At 37.3% G+C, this 25,107-nt stretch overlaps 1 protein-coding gene across 2 annotated transcripts in view; it reads left to right on the top strand.

Moving 5' to 3' along the window:
* NAALADL2 (N-acetylated alpha-linked acidic dipeptidase like 2) overlaps positions 1-25,107 on the top strand; it is a 505,644-nt gene that overhangs the window by 290,093 nt on the left and 190,444 nt on the right. For both annotated transcript variants that reach the window (XM_069792699.1, XM_069792700.1), the window contains exon 7: positions 21,133-21,283. In XM_069792699.1, the coding sequence (XP_069648800.1) occupies positions 21,133-21,283 (151 nt within the window). The remainder of the gene's footprint in view (positions 1-21,132; positions 21,284-25,107) is intronic.

The following is a 25,107-nucleotide window of genomic DNA, read 5'->3' as shown; positions in this document are numbered from 1 at the left end:
TGTGTATGTTTTTTTGTGGGGGTTTTTTTGTTGTTCTTGTTGGTTGGGATTTTTTTAGTGTTGAATTTATTCTAAGCAATTTTCTGAGAGCAGTTAATTTTGCATACTTGGAGTTTTGATCGTTCTTGGTGATCGATCTTTATTTTTTTTTTTTTTTAAAGAGTTGATTTTGATGCTTTTTGATACAAATGATCAATCAAGGATGTTGCATACAAAAAGACTCCTGAGCTTCCGGATGTTGCTTGGGAAAGAAAACAAAAGTCACATGATCACAGTCACTGGAACCTTAAGTTAAAATTGCCAGGGGCTACTTCCCTAAGTTGGCTTAGGATGCTATATAATAATTAGTAACATTTTTCATTAATAGTTCCAATTTCACATCACTTTTACACTCACATTTCTCTAAAAATCAGGTTCTTCGTCGGATTAAAGAAAAACGACAACCGAACAAACCAAAAACCTCACATTGTTGCTGATGATAGCATTGTAATTGTAAATAATCGTAGTATGTGCACTGGCCGAGATTTGTCAGCACAGCGCACAGTTATGTTTAGATACAGGCAATATTTTAGATAGAGGACAGAGTATTTGCATTTTGTGAAGGTTGGAGGAGTGCCTGCACTGACAGTCAAACCTGTTATTTATGTTTTTCCACTGTAAGTTATTATGCAGGCATCATAAGAACTCTTACCATGGAGCCTCAGAAGAGACCTTGAGGTGACCTAGAGAGACCACCCTTTCAGTAAGAAGGAAGCATATTTTTCACTTCTAAGTCAGTCATCGTTTTCCCTAGAGTGGGAATTGACTATATTGCCTTTTATATCAGTATTCAGTTATATGCGATGGTTTTATGATATAAAATGTCCATTGGGGAACTGACCTGACAACTCATTTCAGTCAGGCCTTTTGCTGTGATCTCAGAGGAAATACGATAACATTTAATCCACTTAACCACCTGACCATGTCCCATTCCTGTTTGTCATATTATAGAGTATAAGAAAAAAAGGCAAGTTCAAATCTGCTAGTTCAGGCTATTCTTGGATTCCAGATTTAAGAATGTTTTATGACAGATTAGAAATTAATGAGTCCTGTGCATCTGACTGCTGTAGAGATTACTGTCTGTCAATAACCACGTAACCCATCTTAATTTTGAATTCCCTCCTAGCAATGCAGTTGATGAGTAAACATGTGATACGTTGGATCTGCTGTTTCCAATATCAGATAAATGTTGAGGCTTACACAGGCTTTATGGGCTCTTGCTGTGCCTGGCAATGTAAGTTGTCTCCGTGGTAAGGTGCTGTACATGTACGTTAAAAAATGAGATACAAGGAAGACACTTGGAATGCATTAGAAGAATTGTGACCTGGGCTCCTTTTTCTGCCTAAGAACAATATGTAGCAACAGTCCCATTCTAAACAGTGTGCATATATATTTTTCTTACTTTGAAAGATTGAAGAATAGCATAAGTATCCGATTTGCACAGTGCTTCACTCTTGGCATTAAGGGGAGCATCTTTAAAAGATGGCTTTTGCCCTAGCCAACACAACAGGGTTGGAAGGGTGATACCAGAGTGTGATAAAAGCAGAGAAATTTTCACTACAGGTTATTGAATTTTCTTTTTGTTCCTTTTTAGTGATTCATCAGAAATCAGCTAATTATGACAGATTGAGATCTTAGCACATAAAAAAAAAAAAGCATGTGAGGCTATCATACCCAGAAATCTATTTTGTTGCAACATTGTACGTACAATATAATCTGTTTGCAAATGCCCGCAGCGTTTTGTTTTCATCTGCACATTTTTGCATGTATTTTTTTTCTGGAAAACTTGTACTTTTTGCAAGTACAAAAGGGGTCTCTCAAATAGTTTTAATTTTTTATATGAGATTTTAATTTACATAATCATTTATTAATTTATATTGTTTTCAAGTAGACCTGACTGGGATGAATTTTGATGTGAGTGCCGTACAGATTCACTGAACGTTACAAGGATGAAATCTTGATGTTGCCACTCAAAGTGCTTTATTTTCTTTGAAGATGAAGTCATTTCAAGGCATACAGGTTCAGAAAATAAGGTTTGCTTCTGACCCTACCGTGCAGAATTGTTCAATGCTTTGGTGATAGCAGTGGTAACAGGGGAAGAGTAGTTTAAATGTCCTATTTCTTGCTGCTTCTGTTCAGCAAGCAAACAGAATGAAACTTAAAGTACATTATTTAATTTGGGGAAAACTTATATTTTAATGTCGAAATTAGCTTGATTGTTAATATGACAAAGTTTATTTCTCAGTAGAGAGATAGGCTTTATACAGTGAGGTTTCTATCACTCTGCTCTTGCTCCACAAGAATATGGAAACACAGCCTTATATGTAAGCACCTTCAAGCACACTTTATTTTATATAAAGAACATACTTCAGTGTGTTACTTAGTATATTTTACAGGAACAATTCTCCTTTAGCAAGAGAAGCCGTGTCTGGTGTTTATTCAGGTAAAACTCTCATATGATGATAAGGTCATGGCCATCACATAGTACCGTTACTGTTGAAATATTGTTACCATGAACTGTCATGGTGAAGTGCACAATCACTTATCCAGAATGATCAGCTGCTTAGTCTTCTGTCAAGAAGTTCTTATTGACCAGAAAAAACTCTCCATCTTTTACTGTGAGACCATAACATAAAAAATGTCCTCTGTCAGCCCGATACCCTCACTTGACACGGCTCATGCTTAGGGAAAGACTGAGTTACGAAGCAAGTAGAAAGTTTTGGGTTTTTTTCTCTTTGGTATAGCTTTCCCCAAAATGGCAATCATTGGTGTTTTGACTTCCTGAAGTGGAGAATGTGTCTGGACTCATTTAATTATCATCATGAATATTCCATAAATTGGTGTATTCCGGTTCTGAGCCTGTTTATACTTACCTCTACAGTATCTCGTGGTGTTGAGTTTCACTATGTAGATACTTACTATTTCTTGATACGGAATTGCACGTTCAGGAAAGCGTGTATTTAAAACTCTGTTAATGCTTTACCACTTCTTACAAAACAAAAATGGATATAACAACCTACCTACAAAGTATTCCAGCTTCAGTCTACATATGAACAGACCAGAGTAAATGATACAATTCTGAGGGTACCAGCTGTGTGCTAAACACTGGTCTTCGCCCTTTGAAGATCTTGGAAAGAGATAAGCTTTTTCTCTTGGCCTCAAGATTAATAGCATAATAAGAACTAGTGCTTCAGAAGTCTGTGCTCCTTAAATAACACCCAAGCAGATTTTAAGCTTTTTTTCTGAAATTAAAGCTAGTTGGTGTCTCATGGTCAAGGTGTGTTGCATGATGATTTGGTTTGCCTCTGAAGATGTTTATAAATACTAGGAAAAAAGACATCTTTAGCATTGTTATTACCATATTCTCTAACTACAGTCCAAGAGGGGAAAAAAAACCACAAAACAAAACAAACAAAAAAAACCCCAAAAACTAAAAAACAGAAAAAGCCCAGACTTCCAAAAAAACCCTCAGAAAACAAACCAAACAAATTTAAAGGCAGATGTGTGTCTTGTCCTTAAAGAGGAAGCAACGCTTCCTTTTGTATCTTCTGGTGTTGACTTAAGTCGTTGAATGGTAACATGTTAATGTTTCAGTCAATTTGATTACAGATGGTACACCTTCATTTTGGAAATCAGTTTACTAATAATTATTTTTGGACAAAGCCAAATATCTTGAAATCCACATACGTCAATTTCCTAGCTGAAACCATCTGGGATTTTTATGCTGATGGATTATACATGAAGTTTATTGCTTTATGAAATTTAGAGGAGGAAGGATAATGTGAAGTGATAATGTCAGTAATACAAGTGTGATAATATATGGCTTTGAATTTTACTACTGTCTGAATAGAACTCTTGTACTTCTTAGTAAATTTATGTATTATAGATGAAGTTGAACAACACAAGCTGCATATAGACCTAGAAAGCATATGGCTATAGCAGTTAATTGTTAAATAAATAAGCGATATACCATAATTTCAGCAATATTAAAGAATAGAAATACATGGAAGAAATGTCATAGGCAAAACATTTTTTAAGTAAAAAACCAAGTATGTTCTCTGATTTCTTCTCTTTTAATATGTACTTCATTTGCTGCTTCCGGAAGCAAATAAAGCAGTGTTTATCCTATTATTAAAGAGGAGTTTGTGTATTGCTCCGAGTATTCGCTTATTAGCATTGCATCAGTACAGTTCAGATCCACCTTCTGCACGGTTACCTGTGTGACCCTAGAAAAGTTCATATGTTCTTTTTGCATCTATCTCAAAAGTGGGGCTCAGTGAGAGCATTTGGAGAGAACTACATCCATCACAGATTTGTAAATCCAGAACTGTGAGTGTAATTGATGGTTTGAGAGGATCTCTTGGACTTTGTATTGTCACCTGATCTCTGATCTCAAGTGTGTACCTCTGCTGCCTTCCTGTTGCTAGGAGATCAGAGATTCAAAATACCTTTCTCAAAAGATTGTGTTTCAGAATCAAAACATTTCAAAGAAGCGTATGAAATTTAAATGCCTTTTTTTTCCTGAAGAATATTATCTCCCCCAGATTAATGCTGTGTGTAATAGAGAAATAAAAATAACTTTATTGACTATTTTGTTGTTGAAGGGCCAGCTCAGTAAATAGGTTAATCCAAGAAGACTGATCATTAGTTAACAGTGTCTTCTGCAGAATTACAGCTATTTTGTTCCCTATCAAAATTGCTCAGTCTTCAGAAAAAATGCAAAGCAGCAAGTGTTTTAAAGGATGGCGAGACTAAAGAATAGAAAAAATTGGGGTTATTGTTGGAAAGCAGACCTCTTCACTGCTTTTTCTCAAGACTTTCTGCCCTCATTTTGAAGTCAGTCATAAAACTTCTTTCTCCAGCTGGGGTGAAATAATCAGTTCATTGTAATAGGTCATGCTTATGCCCTTTTCTGGAAGCCAGTAAGAACCTCTTGACTTAGTGCCCTGTTGTACAATGTGTTTGTCCATCACCAACTTGTTGATATGGCTTCTGAAAGAAGGGTTATACAGAGATGGGAATACTTAGAAGAAGTTACACAAATGCTTGTACTTGAATCCAGAGAAGATCTTAGATGGTAAGCCTGGAACTTAACAGCAGTGACTGTGAGCTGAAATTAATGTACATGTTTCTAAGGCAGACTTGGAAGTTTTAAGTTATTTTCTAATAATCAGAGATTATCTTACGGGGTGCAAAGAGTTGAGCTGTGTTAGAGAAGGTTTTTGCTGTCAGAGCTGCCTTCTAAACTCAGTAAGTATCTTCGTGGAATGTCACATGAACAGATCATTGTCTTCAGAAATCTTGTCTGAAAGGACAGTTTAGTAGATGCTGGCAAAAACTCAAAAAGATAAATTTGATTTTAAAACATCTGTCATCCTGCTTTAAGTATCTTAACAGAACTGCTTAGCCATTCGGTGTCTCCTAATCGCATATAGGCTTTTGTTGGAAAGATAGACATTAATTAATTTGTTTCTCTGTTGATCTAAGTTGTCTCCACTTCTACAATTAACTATTCTTTGTGTACTTTGTCTATTTTAGGATTAAATCTTTAGCATTTACTATCAAAAAGAATCATAACCTTTATATGTATATTAGATATTTTTCCATCTCCTGAGAGAATTAGCTTCACTACACATAGAATCATAAAATCGTTCAGGTTGGGAAAGACCTTTGAGATCATTGAGTCCAACTATAAACCTAACACTGCCAAGTCCACCACTAAACCATTTCCCTAAATGCCACATCTATATGTCTTTTAAATACCCGCAGGGATGGTGACTCAAGCACTTCCCTGCGCAGGCTGTTCCAGTGCTTGATAACCCTTTCAGTGAAGAAATATTTACTAATATCCAATCTAAATCTCCCCTGGCTCAACTTGGCCATTTCTTCTCATCCTATCCCTTGTTAGATGGGTGAAGACACTGACACGTAAAAGGTTACAAAGGCTGACTTTTAGTTTCTTATCAGTTTGAAATTATTGAAATTGAGCATGTTGGTGTAAAGCTGGTGCAATTAAATGCAGACTTAGACACCATGATTTCAGTAACTATAAATATTCTAAACATAATGGGAGTAGTTGCATTTTACATGAATAAGTGATGAAAAAGTAAGCTTGCCATGTGACCCTGAACTGGCTTTCTTTTCATCTTTTTGACCAGTTGCAAGCAATGGTTAAGTACAAAGATTAGTCATCACTGTCAATCTGTTGTCAGAGAAAAGGAATTCACGGGTGAGAACAGAAAGTTCTGTTTATGCTGGTTTTGATCCTTGTCTCATTTGCTAAGAGGTTGCATGAGAAAATGCTTGTCTGAACTTGGAACTATTCCCTGATTTCTATAGAATCCTAAACTTGTGCCAAACACCAGGGAATATGAATGTCATCTTCATTTCTGTGTCAGACCATTCATTCATTGCATGGCCTTACAGCATAACATTGTGTTGTGCTTGAGGTTTTATTTGATCGGGGGGGGGTTTGTTGTGGTTTTGTTTGTTTGTTTGTTTCCCAGAGTAAAGTTGTGTATGCTTTAAAGACTTTCAGTAAAAGTTCTGTCTCAAGAGAAAACAGTGGTAACAGAAATTGATTGATCATGAGTTTCATCGTATTTCTTTTTCATTCATCTTCTAACTACAGTATTCTGTGTTTATGTCATTTAGAAGTCAGTTTAGTGGAGTTCTAGGAGCTGTAAGTGGTGCTAAATCTTTTGAGTGGGCCTGTTAGAGGGAACTGTATTTGGTTTTAACGTACAAGGTTTCAAAAGGTATTTTCTTTTGGTCTTTCCTTGCCTTCCCCAAGAAATTGTCAGAGAAAGACAAAAATTACTTTATTGTGGCTGCTGTCCATGACCTAGTTGAGGAGAAGAGTGACAGGGAGCAATAGTGTTATTAGCTCATCTTTCTTAACCACACATTCTATGACCTTGTTTTGGTATTGGGGTCTTCCTTTCCTAATCACTGCATGAAAAATCTTTATGACAGTAAGTTGGATATATTTTTCACATTTTATATTTTTCACTCCGTTTTTTATGACAAGGCAAGGGCATAATTTTGGATTGATGTTCTGGAACTAATTGTGTACTAGCGTTATTGAAGAAGAGCCTGGGGGTTGTTGGTTTTGGTTTTGGTTTGGGTTTGTTTTTTTTTTTTTAAAACTGATGGTGAATGAATGACTTTGTAGGGCTTTGTGACTGCCAAACTAATACAACTGCCATTCCTGTTCTCATCAAGTACTTCAACCTTGGACCTCCTTCATGTAGCTCTTTCTACTATTTCATTTTGGTGAAATAGGCTATTTAATAGGTCACAGGAGGAGCCAAAGCTCTGTTTTACTGATGTGCTGAGTGGAAAACAATGAAAAAGAAAGGACGTGGGAAGAAAAAGCTGCAAATGTTGACTTTTTCAGCTGTTATATTTCTGTGTAGATTTCCTGCAGTTTTGCTGTACCCCAGTTATACGTAAAGTGGTACTTTGCTTTATTACATATTTCACTATAGACCCTGATGTTCCATATGAAAGATACACTCATGATATGTTTTGTGTAGCACAGTTCATGAATAAGGTCTTGTGGAAAAAATTCTAGTTGCTGAAATGTCAGTCATGAAAAAAAAAGGAAACTAGCCAATTTTTTAATTTTGGGATTTCTAGGGGAGCTTAGGAGTGGAAATTAGTACTGATAATTTATAAAGAACATTTATTGCTAAGGTTTTTAATAACTTCTTTAATATTTATAGGTTTTGAAAAAACTTTATACACTGGGGCACATTCTTTATGATCATTTCTTTTATCATTGCTGGTTTGTGACTGGTTTTTCTAATAAGGAAGATAAATAAGTTCATTCTGAGTATTGATTTACTTAAAGGCATGCTAACCAAGTAGTTAAACACCGCTCTTTTCCATAAATGAAAGTAAAATATTCATCAACCAATTAATTATATGCAGTTTTCCTAGTTGATATATAGATATGCCTGAGGCTTACATATAACATACTCTACATCATTATATGTTCCACTTAGAAATATAAAATTAAACCAAATGTAAATTTTAACATACATAACAATGTTATACAATATATAGACTGATATATTATGTTCAAGGTGTTATTTTAAGAGCATCAAACCTGGATACAATGTAATACCCCAGGAAATAGTTGAGCAGAGAACATGTTTTCTACTTTAAAAGAAATAGACTAGCTTTTCATAGAATCTTCCATGATGATAATTGCGAGAATAATAAAATAAGTGAAAAGGAATTCTTTTTCACAGGTCTAATGAAGGCAGTTGTATTTTAACAATCTAACAGACGTCCTAAGATGCAATTACTTGAGGCAGCAAATGTGCCTTAATTAAAAATCTATGACTGATTGTTATGTGGGTTGTGAGAACATCTGCTAATATCTTGATAGATACCATATAACATCTACACTCATGGAGCTAGTAAAGTCATAATCCTACTTTTATCTTGGAGGTGGTAGGGTGACTTGGCTGTTTGCATTTCAACAGTACTAACTTTCAGTGTCGATGCTGGAAAATGTATACTCAAGGTACCCCAAGGATATCCCAAATATAGGCTACATGTAAGTTGAGAAAAGATTGTTGAGAGGATCAAAGATTACGAGTTTATATTGCATATGATGCACAATGTGGGTGTTTTATGTAAGTATGTATTTCCCTTTCTCTCTGCTTATTTATTGCCCTAGTCTTGCTGATTATTTAACTGGTAATTTTAGAAGCAACATGAGTTTTTTTCTACATTGTTGTCTCCATTTTTTTGTCTCCAACTTTTGCTTTGGTTGATGGTCTAGGGCCATTAATGTCCAAAGTCTACCTTGTCTGGGGAATTGTTTGTGGAAACCATTCATAAATGCAGGAAATTATGTGTAATTAATGCAGAGGTTGAGTGGATAATGGTAATGACACTCAGAATCCCCAGGAGGAGTTGTAACAAACAGTTAAGGTAAATCAAATGCACAAAAGAGGACACGCTCCTGGCTTTTAGGTGCATGCAACACACAGACCTCTGCTTACAATGTCTAACATTGTAGTATGTCTTGTACTAATTCTTCAGTCTTCCAGCCCACCTGCCACTTCTTGTAGCAGATATAGCATAAGAATTTGAGGATCCCTATCCTGAGTTTAACATATAAGCTGCTATCCCCTCCTATACTCTCAGTAGATGATTGCCACCACTACTTAGCTGTAGGAGTTTCTCTTATGGGCAGAGGACAGTGGCTGTGGCAATCTGAATGACTTCAGAAAGCTGATGCTTGCAATGTAAACTGAGACACAGCTGTTCCCTCCCTGTTGGAAGGGCTGCTTCTCCTTTCATCTGAAAACATATACCCGTGTTAATGATTTGTACTGCATATAACTGAGAAATAAAGAATGCTCAACTCCGTAGCTTGAACATGGAGTAACAAGCCTGACGTGTGCTCACTGATGTTTGATGGCTGGCAGCACTTAGGTAATACACTTTAGCTTGTTTTAATAATATTTTTTTGCTAAGACTACTATGACACTGCCTTAAGTTTTTGTTCTGAGTATGGCTTTGAATTTAACAAAAAACTTGACTCATAAATATCAGAGTATGAGGATAACTCACTTAATCAGAGGCAAGTATGGCAAAACTCAAATTTAGGCAAGTATCTGGTTTGTGACTTCAGCTGAACATATCTATGACCAACGAATAAGTAACTTCAGTAAAACAAAATTGTAATTTATATGTTCTTAATCTTTAAATTTTCCTGCATGCTGTCAGGTTACCAGTTTTAATGTGACTGTTCTGTGATGCAGATGCCAATCCACTGGCAGTGGGTTACAGTCCCCATCTCTCCTGAAGGGACAGCAGCTCACCACTGGAAGAAGCACCAATGTGAGCATATTTCCCCCACTGACACTCACAGTGGCTTCACTAACTCTCTGTAGGTCAGTCTCAGTTTGAATGACTGGCAGGATAGTGTATTTCTGAGGGCAACACATGTAAATTGTGATTGAGATTTTTCTCAAAATATCTGTTCCTTAAAGAATGGACAATTCTCCAGAATGAAAAATGTGGATTCATCTTGGATGGAAGGTAAAGGTTAAATGGACAGGCAACAGTAATTTTAAATTGACACATTATATGTTTAATAGCTCTTACTCTAGTGACAGATAAAATCCCTTTAATACACCTATTTGCACTTTATTTGTGGTACTATTTACTGAGTGTAAAGTATTACCACTCATGAATGTAATCACTTCTCTCTTGGATGACACTTCAGGGTTCAATTTGTAACTAAAGAGCTAAAAAAAGGAGCTGCCACGGCATCCGATGGGACTTCAAGTCCTGTCCTCTGTATTAACGCAGGGTGGGAGCCTCATCGGTTTGTTATAAGGCTTAGAATACTGCAGTCTAACATCTCCCTGTTTAACAGCATGGAGTTAGTGTCTTATTCTTGCTATGGTTAGCAGAAGACAAGGAGAGAAAAGACACCACAGGCTAAACATATTATCCTAAACCAAGAGTAATGGTGACCCTCGTCTGAGGGAGACCCCACAGCCACTGGCCCAGGCCAGGAGGAGCAGATGCCAGTGGGCTTGAGTGCACCAATCAGGAAACACTCCACCCCCAGAACAAGCGGGATTGGCCGAGCCTTGCTGCATGCGCTGCCCCAGATTAATCTGCCTGGCAACCCAGAAGCTTCCAGAAGGGGAGGTGAGGCCTGTCAGCCTGTGAGGGATGCTGAGGTGTGTTAGGGCGGGAACGGCCGCCGGCAGTGGGCTGCCTCTCGGCAAATCCGCAAGGCAAGCGCTGCTCGTTCGGTGCAAAGGAAACTGTATTTGCCATAGCGAGGTGCCACGGCACTCTGTGGAGCTGGAGGTTGCAGCGGGAAGGTTTTGGTTTCTGAACATGGTTGCCTGCCTTGTGGAAAACCCAGTATGGCAAAGGAAGCAATGGTCTTCCACATGTCCTGCCCTGAGTGCGAGCCACTACGTAGTTCAGCAGTACTTGCAAGAATTCCGAAGTGAAGCCAGGTACTGTAGTATGCAAGGAAGCTGATACTGAAAGTTGGTCTGCCGCAAGTTGTTTCATGGTTGGGGTATCTCCCGGCTGGGAGCTTGCTGCTGGCTTCAAGAGTGGTGAGGAGAAATGGACTGCAGAGATCTGAGACCTCCCTGAAGTGGAGACTAGGTGGCCTAAATGATTGCAGCGAACAGTATGGCTGCTGGAACAGTGAAATTGCACCAGAGGAAACCTTCTGTGGTTTTTGTGCCCTGCGTGAGGTGCGGAAGGGCGATGTAAACTTGACACCGTGGCTTTCTGTATGAGAAGCCGGGTGTGCTGGGAACAGTGTTTGTAAACTGCATCTGCTGACTTTACCTCATCTTTCTAGTGGTAGGAAAACAAATAAATAAAAATAATAATAGTACTAAAAAAAGAAGTAAGGGGAAGTAGGCAGATTTGACTCAGGCCTGTGACTAAATTGGCTGTTTGGGTGATTTTGGATTAGAAGTTCAGTAGAATGCATAAAATACAACTAAGGGTCTAATCAGTTTATTCCTGACGATTTACCAAGATTATAATTATATCTTTGTGTAGTTGTTTTTTGTATGATGGATCTTCAGCTCTATTCTCTCTATAATGGAGTCTAAACATAGACTGAAATAGCCATAAACATAATCAGAAACAACAGTTTCAGTATGTGCAAGGAAATGCTATTGGCTTTTTGGAGGTCACTCATGTGGACATTCATCCAGTCTGTTTGTTTTTTTCTTTTTAATGTTTGCTGAATATTTAATGATACTTATTATACACACAGTGCTCCTCTACATGCTTATTTAAAAGTGAGTAGTATTTCCTGGAGATGTAGGCATGCAATAGCAATATGAAAGACTTTGTATTATATACTCATCAAATAAGCATTTTTTCTGGACTGTAAGCAATTCAATTATTTTGTTTCTGAAATAAATTAAGTAAAGCTTATTGAGTCCAATCAGCCCTTGTTTCTAGGGAATTGTAGTTCAATTTCATTTTTAATTAGATTGAACATTGTGATTTTCTTAGCAGTGGTAAGCAAGATGTGGCAATAAAATATGCACTCGATTTGTATTAAAAGTTCCTAAAATCTAGTGCAGGGAACTGGCAGTATATCTGGCTTATGTTTAATTGTCCAAGTACCCTATTGTGAAAAATTCCATTTTTGAAAACTGCTGATGTGTAACAAATTACTTTTCTTTGATAAAACTGTATAGCAGATGAGCAGACAGCAAACAGAAAAAGTGTGGGACAAAACATTCGGTTCTTTATAAGCATAATACTACAATCAGGATCATGACGTTAAAAATTTTCTGTGCAAAAAAATTACAGGATTAAACCAAACTGCTTTTTGGTTTAGAGGTGGGGGAGGAATGTCTCAAGAGGTTTTTCCTCAACTACTATGGCTATCCAGAGGCTAGTGCCTAGATTTCTCGTTCAAACTAGTAGACAACAAGCTGAATTGTGATTCAGCAGTATACATGAATGCTTGGAAACTCTTGATCCGGTTTGAGTTCTGCCAAATTATGGTAGTTCTAATTTATTCACCACTTTATTCCTTTTGTTGGCGTGAGTTTCTCTCAGCTTTGCACCATAGAAGTTGCTGCTCTTTGCATGTGTGCTGTGATTCCCAGTGCTGATTGCCTGTCTTGCTTTTGCTTTGCTTTCCTTTTTCTTTTGTGGCTATATATAGTCTTATCTGTGTTCAGACAGCGCTGCTGGGCTTCTTTACAAAATGCAGGTAGTTTAGTCAAGGTGGCCATTCTAGGGCTTTTGAATATAGCATAACTCATAGGACATTTAAACGTGGCTCTGTCACAGACAGCATCCTGAGCTATGGGGAGTAATTTCCAGGAGGGATTCAGGCCAACATCACTAGAACATTAGAACATGTGGGACATGTTAGAACATGTTGGTTTTCCATTTGGGGGTTTTTGATTGTTTGTTTGCCTCAGAGAATGAAAAGGGCTAGTTATACATATGGTAATGGATAACTGATATATGAGAGATGTCTGTGGGAAGGCTGAGTATGTACATTTTGTTGCATGACAGCTTTGTTACTCCTACTGCGAAAGCACTTCTAGTGGGGCTGAAGGGTTCCAAGGACTCCTAATGGCCACATCTAGTGCAAAAAGGGATTGAACTAGCATGGAGATTTAATACTGCTCCACATTGATGGGCTAGGAGCCTTGAAGCCTATCTTGCTTCCCTCCAGGAGTTTCTTTTTAAGATATTCACACTAAGGAAAAACAACTTACCTTATTCTTTTACTTCTATAAGATGATATTCATGAACCTGCACAAATCAGTTTTCTTGTGGTTAGCGCTAATTTAAAACTCTGCTGCCCTTGAATAGCACTTATCTGACAGAGGAATATAGTTAAAAATGCAACTGATGGGAACTTTATGTACAAAGTAGCTCTTGGTCCTCACTGCCATACAGCCTCATCACTCATATGCAGATTTTTTATGATTAACATTCTAAGGTTTCTCACCCTTCCTTCCTGCTTTTCCCCCCACATTCTGTAGGACATCCAGAAAACACAGGAGGGAAATCTCCTTTCCTTAGAAATAAGTTTTAGATCTAAAAAGGATAAAATTCTGAAAATTGAACATCGTGAATGACAATTTCAATTTGGAAAGTGATTAATAAAAATGTCTTGAAAAAATCTTAGGTATGCATGTCAGACTCTTTCCACAAATAAATGTACTTCATATTATCATTTCTCTGATAGTAAGTACATCAAAGTTTTAAGGTCTTGCCATGATGCAGAGCAAGTATTTGATTTTGTATCGATCATATATATGGCACTGTATGTCGGGAATAGTTTGTTTAATTCCAATGCAGTATGTTTTCTGCCTTCTAAGACCTTTATGGGACTAGCCTGTCATTTATAAGATCACTGTTGTCTGCATTTCTAGCTTTTTGAGGTTTTATGCAGCTTAATCCTTTTCCCAGTCCTGTTTGTTCAATATAGCAATAGTGTCATTCCTTAGACAAGGACAGTGTTTGACCTGAATAGGAAAGATGTATTTCTTTTCATCATCCCCATGTAGTCGGCCATTAAACTGGCTATGTCCTCCATCTCTTTTACTATCTTAATGCAGCACCTTGAGGATTGATCAGCAAAAGCGAAAACCTCTTCAGACAGTTTTGCCACAGAATTCTTTTGAACACTGTCCCTAGATCTCTGTGATGGGAAATACAGAAGCAGGATTAAACATTAAGTGCAGTATTAAAAAATCAATCTGAAGCCAAAATGGACCTTTGCCACCTAACTTGTTAAAAATATGCAACTTGGAAGAGTGGTATAAAAATGAAGGTACGTGTATCTAGGTGGTTTTGGGTTTTTTTTTTTCCGCCTTGAATCTTGTTTGTGTTACCACTGCATCTTCCAAGGACTCTGTATTATAGTAGGTAATTGAGAGGACAGTGGCATCTAATTAAATCTGCAGTATGCAAAGTCTTATTTTTCAACTCAAGCAATCTGTTTCAGAAATAAAAAGAAGTTATGTCAGTGAGGTCTTCCAACATTTTAAATGTTGCTTTCCCCTTACTTGATAATTTTACATACTGCCAATTAGTAAAATGAGATGGGAGTTCCTTTCAGAGCGTCATGATTTTGATTGGAACTTCAGCAGAAAAGAGTAATTAATAACTTGTAGCCTGTCCCGCTAGTAGCTGTGCCTCAGATTAATGAACCATGTCTTTTGCACATTGCACTACAAATTGAAAAATGCAATAGTTAAAAACTGGTTACTGTTGTTTGTGTAATTAATGCTGATCATTGCACTGAAGTGTAATGACAATGGGAGATACAGCTTCTACAATTTTTTATGAATATATTTGATTTTAAACAGAGTAATACATAATAGGTACATGTATGTATTTTTTCATATTTCTTTGAGATACTTTCTTTCTTCCTCTGAAATGTTGTGTGTATCGTATTGTTTGTTTTACTAATTAGTTTTTACTCTTTAAATGTTTTTTGTTTCAATGCTCCATATGTATTATGACCTTGATTATAAAATTCTGCATGCGTTTGTGTGCATTACCTAGAAGGGGCAGAGAAAAGGGGATGATGATTATATACAGGCAATCAACGTATAAGCAGGAATATCCATTAAGTTTTTATTTTATGAATGTGTTATGTCCAGGTTTTATTGTGTTAGCACCTGAATGGACTTGTAATAAACAGTGCAATTGTGAATTTGGCTTTAGGAAGAGGAAGTAGAAAGGCCTTAAAAAAGGTGCGAGTAGTTTCAACGAACAGCCTAATACTATTTATTAATGTAAGTATCTATGTACAGGAGTGAGGATACAGCCAAGATACACATTTTCAGTAATGTGAAATACATGCACATGAATGCCTTCTGAAGATGAGAACTACATTTTGAGGCACTTCTCGCTTGAGACAGCATTGTGTGCTAAAGGTCTTTTTGAAATGTAGACTTTTAAATTATACTAGCATAGTATTGAAAATACATAACGAGGTAAAAGAGAAGTCTTAAGTACTGTTGTGCAGCTAGTTTATATTATTTTATTTACTGATACATGTTAACCTTTAGGTAAAGATTGAAAGTCTGAAGGCTTATGTGATATAGTTGAAAATAGAATTAGATCTAATAAGTGTCACTGGATTTGTATTGAACCTATTATTGAGAGGTAAAATGTAACAGAAGGGAACCTGTGGTAAAATGAAGAGATTTGGTTCATTTTTTCCCAGCACTAGAGTTTGATTTATCACATGCTGAAAAACTCCTGTTTATGTATATACAAATGGTGAAATGCAGTAGAAAGTTGCTGTATTTTACATCAACTTTTCCAGACACAGTGTTAGTGCTACTTGTTTTGAGTAAGGGTAGAACATTCCATGATGACAAAGTCACATATCATATAGAATTGTAACACAATATCTCCTGTACTGAACTGTGTTATCTTACATAAGGTATCATTCGATAAGAGAACAGGTTGTTCCATGGGTTAGTGAACAGGTTTTCACAGCTTTGTTTCTCGAGGTTGGGCTTTCTGGTGTCTAATTTGTGGTCCAAGTTTCTGTATTCTTTTCCATCTGTCACTCACTCTCTTGTGATTTCTTACATAGTTTTTCCCCCCTTGCAAAAAGGGGTAAGCTCTCTGAATTTTATTAATGCCTTCTCAGTGTGGTACGTTAGTAGGATCTACCTCTTGTCTACTCAATATCTCATTTTCATTAAACTTGCAGGAATACACTGAGATATTTCCTCCTGTGACATAAGTCTTCTGTGCCAACTAATCAGTGGTTCAATCATTACTGTGGATCAAGACACATAAAAGGACAAGCATAGAAAGCAGACTAAAGAAGCCTTGCAGAGGCAATATTTATCAGTAATGGGGCTGGTATTATACCTTATAAAGCATAGCCGTTACAACTTTAGAGGAGGAATAAAGGGGAGCGAGAAGAGATGACCTTCACCAGGAAAGAGAGAGGAAGACAAACTGCAATGCTGATATTGTAGCTGTCTGCACATATAACACCATGACTGATTGCAAGGAGGTTTCACAAAGATGGAGAACTGTTTAGACAGTGTCACAGCAAGGTTCTAGGGAAGTTTGGCCATATTTTGGCACGACTTCCAAATATAGTGGGAAAAACTGCTAATAATGAGAAGGTGTTTTAATATGTAATTGGTAGGTTGATATAATCCACAGTTACCTGTGTCATCTTTTTTTTCTAATGTATTCAAAATCGTCGTTAACCATCACTTCTAGGAATATACTACATTGTGATGCACCTCACCAGTTGATCATGCATTACTACTTTATAAATAATTTGTAAACAGAACTATTACTGGGAATCAACTAAAGTGAGAGAAAAGATGCCATGCTCATTTAATTGTCTTTAAGTCATTAGGGTCTTGCTGGATCCGAGAAGATAGGGTGTTCGGATGCATTGAGATAATAGTTTAGGAAGCCCTTTCTCAGCTGTCTCTGCACTTGCTGTAATCCAGATTAGACCAAAGTGTGATGTGCTTTTCTGCTCTCTGCCCAGAAAATAACAGCTGAAACTCAACCCTGCCTGTGGCTCCCATTAACAGAACATCAGAGTAGTGCTGATGCTGTCAGGCTTTATTTTCAGCTGGAAAGTGAGAGTACTACTTAAACAGCTACATGCCTCAATGTGCATATTTTTAATCTTTCTGGGGCTCTGTGGTTAGCAGGTAACCAGTCCAATGTACTTTCTGGACAAGACAGAAGCCTGATTACCTCAATGTTCTTGTGCTTTTTGATGCTTGGGGGGTGCAAGGTTAGTCTCAGTTGGGAAGAGGAGAGCAGGGGAAGTGATCTTCAGTGAGGTGGACTTTGCTCTCAGCTGAAAGATAACAAATACAGCTTGAAGCCAGTGCCTGCTGCATTGCTTCCCTGTTTATAACCAGTCATTTAAGGACAGCTCTTATGCATTATACTGGAGTTTCATACAGAGAGGCTGTAGTTGCTTCTCTTCGGTAGGTTTGTTCCTGCATTCAGATCACTAACATAACCCCCTAATGAAGCACTCATTCGGGCGCACGCTAGCCTCAGGTGAGATAAAGCACATTAAAGTAATCTGTGAGAGGCACTGGCCCCCTGCTTCTTGTTGCTTCTTTTTTCCAGCAAAGAGTCGTGTTCAACTTCCTTATTTTTTACTTAATACCTATCTGCCAGTAGGTTTGTGGCCAAAGGCCAACAGTAAAGCTTGGCTCAAATGTGGAGTACAGGCCTGTTCTCTGTTACCGGTGTGCCCATACAAAAGGCAACTGTTTCCTCTGCAACATTCAGAGATGGTGCGGTTAAAATGGAGAAGTAGCTTTGAGTTTTCCTGTTAGAGGAAAACAAAGTTCTTTAGACTATTGCTGTCTGCCTGTATAAAGAATTGGTTTTGTTTACTCTTCCAGGTCAGTTATGTTGCTCTCCTGTCCAGAAACTTGAATGTGTTATTAGGGTGCCCTCTTAATGTATCTAAAGCTGTTGATGTTGTAGCTATTGCACTTTACATTCAAGCAATACCTTATTATATAAGAATGTCCCTGAGTAAAATAAAGGCTTCCAAAATCAGTAGTCACTACTTAAAATAAAGATGTGTGTTTTCACTGCTTCAGCCACATCATCTTTAAAAGGCAATTTAATGGTGCCTTATGGTGTGTAGAGTTTACAAGGCTAATCTGTCCCCAGTTACACAACAGAGCCTTTGATAAAGCAGCAAGTGTCTCATACTAGATTAAACTGAGTCTAGAATGTTTTATGGGGCAGTTTAATGTACTGGATTGAGAGAGTTACTGTTTTTTAAGTGACTAAAAACTGAGGATTTAAGCAGCCATAAACAATGAAAGGGTTAACAGTGGACACCAGCATCTCTTTTCTTGTCAAGGGTTCTGCTGTTTCCATTTTATTCTGAGATGTTTGTGGCTCTGGGAGAGGGAGGAGGCATACACCCAAAACCGTAAGGAGCAGATTCTGCTGTCGGTTGGTTCTACGATCCAAGATAATCCATTGATTTGAATAGAAGTGTACCAGTTTACCTGAAGGACTTAAATCTACCGTCTTTAGCCATGAAAAAAAATACTCAGTACCTTCCTCAGATTCTTTGTGCTAGGGCACTTTATGGCTGTTAAGGTATTGACTTCTTTAAGATGAAAATGGAAGCAACAGTACTTATTTATTGTTGACACAGTTGTGATGTCAATGTTGGGAAGTTAAAAAGCAGCATTTATAGGTGAAACCTGAAAGCTGTTTTATAATTTCACATGTACAACACAACTCTTCACTAGAGATGGTAGCCATGGCAGCAGTGGTTGCTGCACTTTGTGAATAACAACCGTGTAGTTGCCTTCTCTCAGTGAAACAGAGGAATTTAATAGTGGTTTGTTAAGTACAAAGTTTTTAAAACTCTCTTCAAAAAAAAAGACTGCATCTGTGTTTCCTATCTTCTATGCTATTAAATAAGTCTAGAGATGAATAAAAACATATTGGTTATGGATGCAGGAAAAAACAAGACAATTGTTATTTTAAATCCTGGCTGTTGCATCATTTAGCTATGATGCGCCCTGCTTTTTGTATAGTGTCTCCACCCCTTTTATTGTGCAATGAAATCCTGGCTGAATATCTGAATATGAACATAAAGTGGAAACAGAACATTGCAATAATAAATGAACCTACCATTTTGGAAATTTTTGGAAATTTTTTTTCTTGCATTACGTTTAAGGTCTGTAATACATTTTTAACCTTTTACATTTCTAAGCATCTGTGCTAGTCGCGTTCTCGCTCTGCACACTCATATTCATCTGAATAGAGTTCTCTCAAAGAGACTATCCCTTTTCATCTTGGGGTTGCTTGAATAAGATATGTAAGATTACACAAGTGATTCACAGGTTCACTAGCATCTGTTTATCTGAATTCAGATTATAGTGTCAAAATCTCAGCAAATCACAATAGTAGGCTGCTATTTTATACATTTTTTTCCATCTTAACTTTCAAGAAAAGCAGAACTAAACATCAAATGCTTTTGAGGCTTAAACTGAATGCCATATATTGATGTAATTTACATACTTGTAATGCCACAAAGAGCTATGCATAAACATTCTTTAAAACCAACAGCTAGGAGTTAAACTGAATATATACATATATACACACAGAAAAAAAAATGAACGGTCTGAAAGACAGAAGGAGAAGGACAATGGAACTGAGAAATGGAGGTATAGTAACAAGTTCTGGGGTTCCTAAAGAATGAGAGTTGTGCAGTCCAGGAACAACATATACTTGCAGTCATTCCTGAGACCATTTGGAAAGTCATCAGTAGAGCGTAGTGAATAGTAAGATAAACCTTAAATACCAGAACTACTTCTGTCTGAAAATATTAATATAGTTTTGTGTCATTGTTGTAGTCTTCAGTCAATTCCAAATATGCAGAGCATTACACACAAAGGTCATCTCATTTCATAGGAGTATTTGCCATGTTACAGTTTGATTTCATCTGATTCAGAATAAAATCTGCTTATTTTTCAGTTCTCTATGAAAGGGTAAACCTGAGGTTTTTCAGTCAAAATTGATCTATAGGCTGCTGCAAGTTGTGGTGCTTGGATGCTTTCGTCCTTGACTTTGGGGAAGTTTGCCTGATTTGCTGCCCCAGATCTACAGATTTTTGGAAAGGCTAATTACCATTACCAACTCAAGCTGTGATGTTCTAATGAGACAGAATAAAAGCTGTCTCTTTGACAGGAGGCAGATACCACAGTTTGGGCAAGCTAGACTGCTGCTTGCTTTTTTTTTTTTTTAAATCTGTAAACTCCTTTTGTTTTCTCTCTTAACTGAAGAGTTAACTGTTTCCAGAAATCCCGTTCGAGACCGATGCCAGTGTATGCAAACATCGAGTACATGCTATACACACTTAAGCATGTCCTTGAAGAGGTAAACTAAGCAGGAATGTCATACTGCTAATAATAGGGAAAATATGGAAGATCTACTGAAGATGTTTTAATGAGATTAGTTTCAAAACTAAAGGCATTTTCAGGATGGTATTTATACCACATGAAAATATGTTAGGCTTGTAAATCTAGCAAGTGTCCAATGAGCAGGGAGAAAGGTGGCTCCACTTGTATCTCTTTAGGTATGTTACTGAATCATGGCCAGTACCTCATCTGAATATCATCTCCAACCCACCAGCCTTATCTGACTGTCATAATAGAAGAGGTGAAGATGAAACAGTTGCAAATCTCAAATGCAACTGTAGTGAGTGTTAGCACTGTGTTTCCTCAACATGCTACATATAATTTAAAAGTAAGAATTCTTTTGTTGTTAGGCCTTAAAAGTAGCTTTTGACCTGAATTGGGAAACATGACTTTGAATTATTTTTGTGGGGTTTTGATTTTGTCTTTTCAAAGAATAGCTGCTGGTTTTATATTACAAGGAGTTTGGAACTTCACCTGTCTTTATTTGGTTTGTACAGAGCATAGGATGGTGAGAGCCTGATGCATGATAAAGCCTCTATATCAACAGTTATTAAAATAAATAATAATGTGTTCGGCCATCATTTTTGTTAATAGCCACCTATGTTGGTTTTTTTATCCTCAGCTTTCTCTGTTAGAAGATGCAGGGTTTGGTGGTGTTCTTCTTTACATTGATCCTTGTGACTTACCAAAGACTACAGATCTTGCTGATAAAGCCTTTATGGTTTCCTTGAACGGTGGAGGAGATCCATCAACACCTGGTTATGCCAGTATTGGTAAGTACTGTTCAAGGCATATTCAATTAATGGACGTTTTAATTCTTTGTAGATCATAAGTATGGGAGTTAAAACACTAAACCAAATCCTGCCTGAAATAGAAACTGAGTAAAGGAATACTGTGTAATGCAGCATGGCTCAAAGGATGGAATCCAATCTCGAAAGTGCTTTACTCTAAACTCTTGGCACAAAGTCTGTACTCTATATAATTTGCTTTGTTGCTTTTTGTATATGTGTATTCACACACTGAACCATTATTCCTGCCTGCTTATTCATATCCCGTTTAAAAAAAAAAAAGAAAAGCTGTGAAGTACTAATCCAGTGGTTTCTGAGCAGGCTCCATGGGATCTGTCCCCACTGAAAGAAGTATTCTTCCCTTCATTCCGTCTTCCACCTTCATGGTGTTGGTATTGGAAACTTCTGGTCAATAGCAATGTAATCAGAAGTTTATATTTGAAAAGATTTAAGAAAAATTAATGTTTGTAGTATCTTTGTGCAATTACACTTGAATAGGGTGTGTTCATTTAGCCTTGTCTCAGTTCTGCCTGCATAGACTTGGTTATCAATTAGGCTTTTCGAAATACATGTATTGTTGAAGTATGGGAAATAAAGAATTGATATTAAGGAACTACACAGTCTTTTATAAGTTTAAGGGTGGTTTTTTTTTTTTTTTTAAAGCAATGCTAGCAATAAATAGAAGTGGCAGCATATTTGACTTGTATGTACTACTTAAATTTCCATTCTAGCTGTTCAGTGAATGTGTGTTCTGCATCTCTGCTGCCTTTTCAGCTTTACAACCTTTTTTACTATCTAACTATTTGGAAATGTATTAAGCAGCAGTCTATGAGTTTGTGACATGGCTTCATCAAGAATATTTGGTCTGGTTACTAGCTTAGACATCTAAAGTCTGACTTGAATTGGCGCTAAATCAACTGAGGCAACGCTGAGATACTTCATGACTAGAATGGCAGAAAATAGAAATATTTGCCTGGTTGTCAAAGAAGGGTGTTAGCTGTTCACAGCATGAATGCCTTGACAGCTCAGTGGGAAAGAAATTGCACATTTTCTCAGTGTCTCAGTGTACCTGACCCAGTGTTCTTAAAAGTGCCCTGGGAGCTACAGAGGTAAATATAACACTCTTTAAGCTTTATTCTTGCTCATTTCATGGAGCTATTCAAAAAACAGTTTGTCGCTTATCTGTCTGGCTGACTCCTTAATGTTTTATTTACCCTACATGAAAAGTAAAGCTAATTAAAACAGATACACCAACATGAAGATGCCACTTCAGTGTCTAAACCTCATGCGTTGGTTTTCTGTCAGTAAATGATCTCGTTGCCAGTGTGCATTCCAATCTCCAGTTTGAGAGAAAGAAGCGTAATTATATGGAAAATGGTGATGTAAGTACGTGGATGGTTTGTACTAGAACCCTTAGTATGGCTTGCCTGTAGTTTTAAATCTCCGTGCAACATTCGTAAGCAGGAATAGGCTATCGTGTTCCTAAAATCATTTATATTTTGATTATTGAAAGCAATGATGAGCTGGAAGGAGCTCAAAGGAACACTTGAGGAAACTCTTTTTTATGGTTCTGTCACTGGAAGGTAGATCAGATGGAAGTAATTTCTGTGTTTCTGATGATGATTTTCTTCTTTGGAGACTATGAATCAGTCTGGTTAGTGGTAACTTATGCCTGCGACAAATACATACGTCTGGAGCGCAGACTTTTGCCTGAGGGATGCGCTTGCATATAAGGTAGTTAAACTGACTACATGTAGAATAAAAGTCCCAGATACCCAGGGTTGCCTCTTACCACTTTGATTCACCGAGTATAACATGCACTACGAGAGATTTTATTGGAAGCTCCTGCTTATGTTATTGGCATATCTTTGATACCATCTGCACTTCACACATTGCCAAAAGAACTGTTACTATTGCAATCTCAGGGACTGCTCCTACCACCGTTCTCCCTTTTACTAGGCAATTCCTAGTAAGATGAGTGATCCAAAGTTAATCTTGCACTAGGTGAATAAAAGGTAGGAAACTTGTATTTTCATGCCACTGCCTATGTTTCTCACATTCCTTTAGTCTGAAAACAAATTTCTCTGTGACGTCAGAGTATTGGACTGCTCCAGGTTTTTTCCTAGGGAAAAAATCTTCAGGAGATACCACCATTTACAGATCTCTTCTCAAAATTGACAACATTTTCAAATGGGGTTTATGTTAACGCTTCAGAGAGAACTTTGGAGTTCTCGTGAGGTTTTACCTCAAATTTTCTGTTTCGTGAAGATTAAATGCTGTGCTTCTGCATATGAATTATTTTAGAATGTACAGAAATAGCTCGAGGATGGGTGTGAGATGCCTCCTACCTATGAGTGGAATGATTTTTTTGATCTCTGTTTAATAAAGGGAAAGAAGTAATGATGTGGAAAGGGAAGTGAACAGCACTTATGTAAAAGTTTCTGCAGCTTTGTTTGATAATTTAATTCTTCTGTTCCTAAGACTCTCTTAATCCTATGTCATACGAGTCCTGAAACAATCATATGAGCCTCTGTGAGCATCAGTTCTGTGTTCTTGGTTCTGATTGCCAAAGACTAGTATCGTCCATTTTTAGAAATCTTTCTTCTCTCTTCCTGCTTTTGAAATGAAATAGATCCAGTGGGTGGGACTCAACGAGTTAAACATATGGGATTAAGAAGCTTGAGAGGGAGATAAGAGACTTATGTGACAAAAATTATCCTGAAAATAAAGTTTAGAATAATAGCATAAAACTTGAGTGACTTCCTCCATCTACTTTTTTTTTTCCATTTTGACTTTTGGAACGCTGCAGTTCCTTTCACCTACCTTTGTACAGCAGACACATATTAGATTTCTCCATTGCTAGACTTCAGAGCCATTTTAAATCCAATTTGTTTTCACACAGGAAATGGCTCAGTAAACAAAAATATGGATAGAACCTATTTGTCAATCCTAGTATGTAAATAGAAAAGTGGCATTGTGATAAGCATTAAGAACCCTGCCGCCAAGATAAGGTACCTCATAATAGAATCCCTATCTGTGCAGAGATGGAATAGAAATTATTTCACGAAGAATTCAGACAGCATCATAGAAAATACTGTATGCTTAAAAATGCTGAAATATAACAGCTGTAAAATATAATCTTATGCTATCAGATGGAGTTTCAAGTGTAATGTTGTTTTAGAGAATTGTTATGCAGAGGTTATAACAGTAAGGCAAAGTGGTATATTTGGAAGTAGTCCATGCTTCAGGTCATTGTTAACAGCTAGTCATGTGAGCCATATTACAGAGATTGGGTGAAAAATCAGTAACACGGGGGAAATGCACAGTGTCCCTAGAATTGTGAATAGTGAACATTATTCAGGCAGAGGAATTGACATGAGCATTCCTCAAATATTGCTAATAGGATTTGATTTCAGAGGAAGGGACAAGGAAGACAAGGAGTTGGTGAGGTGTTGATCCGCTGCAGGCCACAGCCGAGCACATCAGTGAGGTTGGTGGTGCCTCTGAAAGCATTTTAGAAAGGACAAGAATGCTGGGCAGGCAGGGGAGTGAAACTGAGCCTGGAAGAAAGCAGGGTGAAGGTGCTGTTATAATCTTTTGGGGTTTGTTTCTCACTATCCACATCTAGTTTAATTGACAGTAGTTGACACTGTTTTGCCCATGATGGTAATTGATAAGTGTTTTCCCTGTCTTTATCTTGACCAATGAGCTTTTCCATCTTATTTTCTCTCCCTATCCTGTTCAGTAGGGGGAGTGAGAGCGTGGCTTGAGTAGGTCTCTGAAAGCTGGCCAAGGTTGACCCACCACAT

Source organism: Haliaeetus albicilla, chromosome 9 (genome assembly GCF_947461875.1).
Source record: "Haliaeetus albicilla chromosome 9, bHalAlb1.1, whole genome shotgun sequence".
Taxonomy (NCBI): Eukaryota; Metazoa; Chordata; class Aves; order Accipitriformes; family Accipitridae; genus Haliaeetus; species Haliaeetus albicilla.
Note: the sequence above shows the minus strand (reverse complement) of the source record. Positions and strands in the feature narration are given on the sequence as shown.